The 9,405-nt window shown below is 39.5% G+C and overlaps 1 protein-coding gene across 1 annotated transcript; it reads left to right on the top strand.

The window, feature by feature from the left end:
• Positions 1-6,926: 6,926 nt before the first annotated feature.
• On the top strand, positions 6,927-9,155 carry NCU09821 (oxidoreductase). Its single transcript, XM_958668.3, has 2 exons — positions 6,927-7,309; positions 7,390-9,155. Exons 1-2 carry the CDS (start codon positions 7,282-7,284, stop codon positions 8,262-8,264), a joined length of 903 nt encoding a protein of 300 aa, XP_963761.1. The 5' UTR covers positions 6,927-7,281; the 3' UTR covers positions 8,265-9,155.
• Positions 9,156-9,405: the final 250 nt, after the last annotated feature.

Here is a 9,405-nt window from a genome sequence, read left to right as displayed (position 1 = left end):
CCACTTACTTGTTCTTGGCTTTAGACTACGACGAAGTGAATCAAACGACGCATCAAACGACTGATCCAACTCTCAGGCAGCTATATTCTTCGACGGGCAGGTGGATTTGTTCATCACCTGACTCTGGAAGCGAAGAAAGGCACTGATCAAATGGGGGTGGAGAACGTACCTACATTGTGAACCGTGGACATTGGCGAAACTGGGTGTACCAATGCTTCCGTCTAGGTCTGCTCTTTATTTTGCTTCGTCTCCGCCTAGAATGACAAGAGAAAGCTTCCAGATCTCGAGTTGTAATCCAGTCGGCATTGCACCGGATGTCAGCATTTGGGGGCCATCCCGCCTGAACCCTTGAATATGGAGCTTATACGGCCCTTTACATGCCTGTTGAACTCCTCAACCGGCAGCATTTGTAGTGCTTCACCGTACAGCCCGTAGGAGCCTGAGCACTTGACGCTCCTGCGCCTAATTTGTTGTTTGCTTTCGGGCTTTGTTTGGTCTTTACTACCTACGCTGCTTCTGCTCTAGGACAGTCCAGCCGTAACTCTTGGTTGTCAATATAGCCTTTCTCCGGGCCACATTCTCTAACATGCAGCCGCGCATCTGGCAGACCATGTATCGACCGTGTCTGACGCTGTGAAGGATATCATACGGCTTCTTCCAGTGGGAGGAGATTAAAAACCAGGCGCCATTTTGGCTCACCAGGTTCACGCCTTCGGCGGCTTTTTTATATTTAGGTGCTTTGTGTTGAGACCAGGGGAAAAACCAAGTCCAACCTGCTAGTGATTTCTGGACAGGTTTGTCTTTTACGGCCTTGGTGAGTTTCATTCTCGCCCAAACGTTCGTAGGCAAAGTAGAAGGAGACGAGCTTAAGGTGATGTGGGATGACTGAATGAATGGGCGCTATGGAAGGACCTAGATCATGGATTACATCAAGAATAGCAACTTTGCTGACGAAGAGAGTTGTTTGTTTCACAACTGCCCTTGAACATCTGTCAACAGCTACCGATCAATAGAAATATGTCCAGGTCAAAGACCCGTGCCGCTCTAAGACGACGGACATTTTTATAAGTGAACAACTTTTTGTCGTCATTACGATTTCTTGTAAAACAAAATTGCGATTCTATACTCCGAATCTACGTTTTTTTCCATTGTTCGATTTGCTTTTCCGTAGATTAGACATCTGATGTTTAAAAGAGGTTCCAAGTCAGCCTCTACCTAGGTTCTTATGACACTTCACCACCATTGTTCTCCCTCAAACGTACGCCCCCCTAACAGGTACGAGGACATTTTGACGCTACTAATAGGACAGAGGATATGCGCAAGATAAATGTACCTAATCCTGATCGACCAAGATAAGTACCTTCGCATAAAAACACATCCGCCAGACATTGGCATACAATATTTCTTAGCCCTCAACCACTTGAACTCGAATGCTCGTGAATCCATAAAAGAATGATTCGGCACGTCATAGAGTGAATGCGGAAATACTAGTTGCAGGTTAACAGCCATTCAAAGATATGGTATGAGGGGCACGGCGTTACCCAAGTTCCGCCACGTTGGGTATGTTACTGGGAAGAGACGCCCATAGTAACCTGAAGCAAGTGGAAAGAAATACACAAGCAAGCCAGCGAATTATCTTATCACCGCTTCCCACCACATCTGACGTTTTTCGTGATTGCAATATTAGGTTTCCTCCACTCGGATCGCATCCTTTCGCTCGGTCGAGCGTACTACTCGAAGAACCGAAGGACTTCACACAGAGTTTCGACATTTTTGAAACCGAACAAGCAACGTACGAGGCATACTCGGCCGCCTTTTACACCAGTTCCGATGTCGAAAGGCAGACAAGGAAAGCAGATCACGCAAACGACTCATCAGATTTCCAGAGCTTCTAGCCCTCTTCATCTTCCTCCCCATCCTCTGCTCACTTGCCATCCTCCTCATCTTTCTCCTCCTCCATCATTTCCTCCCCACCCTCCACAGTTCACCCTCACTACGTCTCCCCAACCGGCCTCTCCACCCTAAACCGTATTCGCACCCATCTCTGTCTCCCGCATGATTTGGCACCGTCGCATTTGATCGTCCATCTTCTCAGGCGATGGGAAGGAACTCGAACCACTGTAGCCGAGAAACATGCGAAACTGGCCGCACAAGTTAACGCACTGGACTGGAGTGGAGTAGCATAGGAAGAACCGGTAGAGTTTCTCCCCTGTGAGGAAGAGGATGTGCTGAAGCCGTGGGCGCAAGCTCAGAGGGATATGGAAAACAAGAGAATGGGTCCCCTATTGGGGGGTTAAGGATCTCGGAGAATATGGGGTAGGTAGGAGTTGCCCAAGTCAAGGACTTGCATGGGGTGAAGGTGACGTGGGATCAAAGAAAGACGGAGGAGGAAGAAGGTCGTAGGTACATAGGTACCTACCTCGTACACATACGAACAATCGTCTGGGTCATCCAGAGTGGGGCCGGAGTACCCCACTATCTCCCGTATCCCGTCATTCCCACACTCAATCGCCTGTGCAGTCTTGGCAAGAGGTGTGTGCACACACACACACACACCGCACTTCTATATTATACAACTTCGTCAAAATTCATCATTTCACAATAATTTCTATATTAATTTAAAGCCATTTTAACGTACAAAGTAATTATAATACTAGTAATTAATCAAATCCATCGCGACAATACCTCCTAAGACAATCCTTAATTTAAAACCCGCCGGCGTAAAGCGATCCTATATTCGAAACGGCGCGCTAATAATCTACTTCGATAAGGATTAAAATTAGGAAAATCCCAGCCCAATAATTCTATAACGCGCCTCATCCTGCCCTAGAAAGAAGAGCCGTAAAGCCGAGCAATTTATTAAAGTTATTCCTAAAACTATTCTACTTAAGAAGAAGGCTATTCTTATTAAAACCGCCGTTAAAAAAACCGCCATTAAGAAGGGGAAGGTTACTACGCTAAAGCTAATCCTAATTCTAATTTTAGAATTATTATTATCCCCCCTTAAGTCCGTAATACCTATTAAAATTTCTAATAGCGAAGAAGATTCTAATAACGATAACGAAATCGAATAATAGTTCTTCGTCCGCCTTATTCCTAAGAAGTAGGCTCTCGATACTTTGTTTTATTTATTGGGTAATAATGATAGTGAGGTAATTTCCTTAATTAAATTAATTACCTTAGCGCTATTAGTTTAGCCTTACGCTATCCGTAAGCCGGTTGCTATAGTACTATTACTATTGTATTTTAAATATTCTAATTCGATATAGGTTTAATTTAATATAATTAGTTTATATATTACTATTAGCCGTATTAAATTATCCGCTATTGAAAAATATAATTTATTTAGAGAGGTTAAAGTTGAATAAAACGATAGCGAATTCTATAAGTAGCGGTTTAGGACGATATTATTTAGTAAAATTCTATATATATAGTAAAGTTATATAGAAGATATTATTAGTAATAATATAATTGTAAGAATAAAGTAATTAGTCTCTTTATACAACGTTATATATATTATTGCTATTTATAATAACCGTTGCGCCCGGATTATTATATATAATAAGACTATTCCCGGGAAGGATTTTTATAATAGGTATAATAATATTAAGTATAAGATTGTTATAAAGTTGTACTTCTACTATATTAATTAGTACTATTATTTTATTATATTATTTAAATTTCGGTTAACCGACTTGCCCGCTAGTGAAATCCCTATTACTTTATCCTCCTATAGTAATATACCCTTTACTCCTACCCCCTCTTATAATTTAGTTAATCCTTTCGTTATTTTAATTCTATAAACAGTCGATATACTATTGTTACAAGGGTTATAGATTCTAATTGGTACTAAAAAATTTAAGTATATTATAATAAATACTATATTAGTAGAAGTTGAGAAGAATTTAGAGGAGGACCGGTAGCGAGAGGAGTATATAGGGGTAAAGTTATATAGTATTATATATTAGGAGTTAGTATAGGTATAGGCGTATAATTTTAGTTATAAGTATAAGAATTATAATAAGGCTATTAAGTACTAGATATACTACGTTATAAATAGAAGTATAACTTATTATAACCTTAATATTAAAAATATAAGTAAGTAGGTACGCATTATATTGTTAGGGAAGGTTATAGTAATTAATTTGCTATTTAAATTAGTACGAGATATATTAGGTAATAAGGTAGTAACCGCCTTTAGTATTAATAATAATAATAGTAAATATAAGGGAGGAGGTAATAATTTACTAATTAATATTAATATTGTTAATAATATTAATAGTAGTAATAGTAATATTAATATAGAGACTATAAATAGTCTATTGTAAGTTATATTAAGGAGGGATAATTTTAGAAGTCTATATTAATTATACCCTCCTCCCTTATACTTGCTATACCTATTATTATACTAATACTTCCCTCCTTACTTTCAATATCCCTAAATTTAATTACTTTATACTGCTGGCGGTTCTATTGCTAATTCGGTAATTGCTAGTAGTTATAATTATAATATAACGGGCGCTTTCCCCCTATTGGGTAAAGTAGTAATTATTAATTTGTATACGCTATTAAAGTATTTTACTATTATATTCTATAAGTACCCGACCGATTGCGAAATTCTTACTACTAGGTATACTAATATTAACCCTCTTTTTATTTCTATAGCGATTATAATATTTATTTAGCTACCGGTACCGTTATTAATTATATTACTATTAGTAGCGAACAAGGAGGACGAAGGCGAAGAGATTAGAGATTCCCTAATAGAAATTAGAGAGTTATTTATACTATATCCGCCTATACCCTCGACTTTCGGTCTTCGTTCGTTATTGCTACCCTCCGCTCCGTTTAGTTGGCCGGCTAAAGAAATTATTACCGAGTTCTTTAAAGCGTTTTATAAGTATTACTATATTAGGTCGTTAATTAAAGTAGTATTAGTATATAGAGCTTTAATTGCTTTGAGGAATGAATTCTAGAATAAGGAGGCGCCGCCCGATATATTTATACTTAGAGAGTAGTTAGTAGAGTAATTTATAAGGCTAGGGTTTAATTATAATTTCTATACGGTATTTAGGGATAGTATTAAAGATTTTTTTAAGATTGAGTATATAGTATTGGCAATATAATTAAACTATAATAAATATACTTTCTAACCCCTATTACTATAATTTAACTAATTAATATATATTCTAAACCCATAATTTAATATTATATTCGAGTATAGTATTACTAGAATTCTTATTTCTATAGCGGGTAATATTACTACTAATAGTCCTAGCGAATAATAACGATATTATAAATCGATTTATAGCAAAAGAGGGAGGTTTCTAATATTTTAGTATTATTATATAAATAAATACAATTTCTAGCACTTCTAATACTTCTAGTATTTTTAGTATTTTTAATATTTTTAATATACAATTTAATTTAATATATATAAATCTATCTCTCCCTTCTATACTCTCTACCGCCGCCCAAATACAATACCTGTCTCTTTATACTTAACTAATTCGTTAATATATAATTCGCTATACTCTTTATTAATATTATTAAATTAATTTATTACTAATTTTATATTCTTAAAATAATTACGGATCTATTATATTCTATACCCTACATCCTATATTAGTCACTTAAGAAACGTAGTAAAGTCGTTGTCCAATATCTTATTACCGCCCTCGTTATAATATACCCTTTTAAACTACCGTTTAAAGTCGCTAAAATATACTTCGATAGGGTTAAATTCGGGAGAATATAATAGTAAATACTATAATAAAACCCCCTTCTAATTGTACGCGTACTAAAATTCGGTATAAGGGTGCTAATTAACGTTATTTATTATTAAAATACTATTATAATTAAGAAATAGATTTATTTTAGGGAGTAAGTATTTTACTATTTAATTTTAAACCCCGGCTAAATCCGTTGTACCTCTAAATATTAATATATTAAGTAGCCTATTTACTATAATAATTGGGAGGAGGTAATACTACGTACTACGTACGAATTTATTTAATACTATTATAATAGCGCTACGGGGTGCCTAACTAGTATAACGAGTATTATCCCTTCGGTTTATACTAAACTCATTATAGAATACGAATATTTTTATAATAAATAAAAAAATCTAATATATCTACTTAACTACTAATATAAGGGATTATTATAATACCTTTATATAGAGTCGCTTCTTCTTCTACTTCTCCTATCGAAAGTACCGCTATATAGTTTCGGTCGAAACGTATACGTTATACTCGTTAGCTAGAAAAGTACAAATCTTATTAAAGTATAAATTGGGTTTTAATATAAGGAAGTTTATAATTTCCTTTATAATATTAATTATAATTAATAAAGTATAAGGAGTAATATAGTATATACTATACCTTAAGCGCCTATATAGGAAGCTTTTTAGTATTCTAGGAAGTTCGCGACGGTAAAAATACCTTACCAATATCCGATAGAGTACGCTTATATTTCTATATACTCCTTATACTTACACCAATAATCTCAATAACGTTATTAGGATGCTCGTTATTTACTAGTATTATTGTTATTAATACCTTCTGGCGGGTATTGGGGTAGTGTACTATATCGATAATAGTTTAAAAGATAATATAAATATTAAAATAGATAATTGTACGACGTAGAGCATTAAAATATTGACTTTTTGTACTAGTTTTGGCTAGATTTCGATATTAAACGATTGAGTTGAGTTGTATAAAACGATGTCAAATGGCCAGATTTGTCAAATGCGGTGTGTGTGTGTGCACGCACACACACCTCTTGCCAAGACTGCACAGGCGATTGAGTGTGGGAACATAATACATTATTCACCTGTGGGTCTGTTCAACTCGCACCTGCTTCTTGAATTCAAGTCTTGCGCTCTCTTGGCTCTCTTTCTCATCGAGATGCCACACGAACTGGAAGTTACGCCTTACCGTACACCTACATATTTGAGGACTGCCGAAGACGGTAAAACGGCAGGCGCGGTGCAGCACTTTGAACTCACCAATGTGGCGGCGGCCTATTGGCCACAATGACCGGACCGTTGTCGTCATCGATACTGACTTCTGCCTCTTCCAGCAACAGGCCCATACGTCATAGGCACAGGTACAGTAAACAAAAGAAGCTGAAGCTCCCGAAATGATTCATGAACACACATTTTCAATTATCTGAATCACTTCAACTCTCTGCAATCACCTAATCACAGGCAAATAATCAAAGAACCCAAGCCGGAAGTCTTAGCTGAATCACCAATATCTGGAAAAGAAAAATTCCAAAATGACAGACAAGGGACAATTCGAGAAGGGTGAGTTTCTTCCATGAGCATTGACTTGATGCGTCGCTGCAACGAACATGCTCTGACACACTCGGGTTTTTCGACAACAGGCCACAACATCCCGGTCACTCATCAGAGCTTCCCCGGCATGGAGACCGAGATGCCGAACCCGCAGCCCCTGTGGGATGAGATTCCTACCGCTGACGGGAAGAGCCAGAAGTACCGCGCTGCCGGAAAACTCAAGGGCAAGAAGGCCATCATCACCGGAGGGGACTCTGGCATTGGGCGCGCGAGCGCCATCCTCTTTGCCATGGAGGGAGCCGACTCAGTCATCGCATATCTTCCCGAGGAGGAGGAGGATGCGCAGGAAACCAAGAGAAGGGTTGAGGCATACGGTCAGAAGTGCCACTTGGTGTCTACAGATCTCCGCGACAGGGAAAACTGCAAGAAACTGGTTGATGAGGCTGTCAAGATCTTCAATGGCCAAATCGACATCCTTTTCAACAACGCTGCCTACCAGATGGTAGTCGATGACATTAAGGATCTGTCAGAAGACCAGTGGATCAACACCTTCAACACCAACATTCACCCCTACTTCTACCTGGCCAAGTATTCTTTGCCATACATGAAGCGCGGAAGCACTATTATCAACAACGCCAGCATCAACGCCTACATCGGTCGTCCCGACCTTCTCGATTACACATCCACCAAGGGCGCAATCGTGGCCTTCACTCGCGGCCTGAGCAATCAGCAGGCTGGAAAAGGCATCCGCGTCAATGCTGTTGCCCCCGGACCCGTTTGGACACCTCTCATCCCATCAACCATGAAGAGAGAGAACCAGGAGCAGTTCGGATCCACACCCTTGGGTCGTCCTGCTCAGCCTAGTGAGGTTGCTACTGCAGTTGTCTTCTTGGCCAGCGAGGATAGCAGCGCTTTCAGTGGGCAAACGTTGCACCCCAACATGGGAACTGTCGTCAGCGGTTAAGTCAATAACGGCGGTTAGTCACGAAGAGAGGCTTCGGATGAGTCGACGTTGCATTATCACAGGCTGTGGTTCATGATGAAGGGTGGATAAGACAACTGAACCACACGGAAGTCAACTGTTTGAGGGAGAGCAGACGGAATGAGAAAGGTATCAGCATTCACAGCGATACCTCTTGATGGTTTCGGTCTAGCTCAACTCCCATCGGAGATCCATATCGATGCATACTCAAAACATCCACTTGGTATTGCCCTCGGATAGTGAAGAGTACCAACAATTTTCATTCACTACGATCTTAGAAGACCATGGGCTGGCCCAATCGATAGAAGGTTTATTTAATACCACTGCTGTTTTGACTCTGTTTTTACTAGGATATGACAGCCAATATGACCACTGAGCAATCCCACCAACACATGTCATATGTTTTCAGCATGCTGATTTACACACCTTTCCCAGCCGTGATCAATATAGGAATACCCGTATTGGTTGCACTTCTTACAGTTCCGACATTTAAATACCTGCTTGCCAGGAAGATGAGTCTTACGAGAGGATATGCGCCTTTGAGTGGAGGTGTGGCCGATACAGCACACTATCGAGACCGGAATGGTGACGCAACAGAGGCATCGACAAGGGCCTTTGTGGATTTCCGCTCTATGCTCACACTTTGGTTAGGAGTGCTGACAAATTTGGGAGCATCCATGACGGTCAAACTGATACCTACCTTGAACTCTCAAGACTCCAGGGCGATCTTTATTGACATATCCAAGCTCTCGTCATGGGAAGAGATTCTGTTAGCTGTATGTACCATCATATCAAAACCAGCACTTCCAAGTTCGGGCAAGGATCAATGAGCTTAACTCAGTTGTCCAGGGACTCTTATGTTTACAGTGCGCCTTTCTCCCTCCCAAGAATGACTACCAAACAAGGTTTCGTATGACTATTCTCGGCTTGGTCTCTTCATTGCTGCTGATAAGCTTGCTGTCCTTCAACCATGGCTTCCAAGTGATTGGGTTGCTCATCGGAAGGGAAATCAGCAGCAAGATCTCGGCATTTCTACATGGGATCCAACTTTTGTCAGTCTTCGTGGTGGCGGTGGCCTTCGCTTCGTTTCCTCGACGCCCAGATATCTACCATAAGCAACAGG

Source organism: Neurospora crassa, linkage group I (genome assembly GCF_000182925.2).
Source record: "Neurospora crassa OR74A linkage group I, whole genome shotgun sequence".
Lineage (NCBI taxonomy): Eukaryota > Fungi > Ascomycota > Sordariomycetes > Sordariales > Sordariaceae > Neurospora > Neurospora crassa.
This window is presented reverse-complemented; position numbering and strand designations above follow the sequence as displayed.

Excerpts from the sequence above, each read along its gene's own strand:
- NCU09821 (XM_958668.3), top strand. The coding sequence starts at position 7,282 with ATGACAGACAAGGGACAATTCGAGAAGG. Across the intron at positions 7,310-7,389 it reads CAAGGGACAATTCGAGAAGG|GCCACAACATCCCGGTCACT; the intron begins GTGAGTTTCTTC and ends TTTCGACAACAG.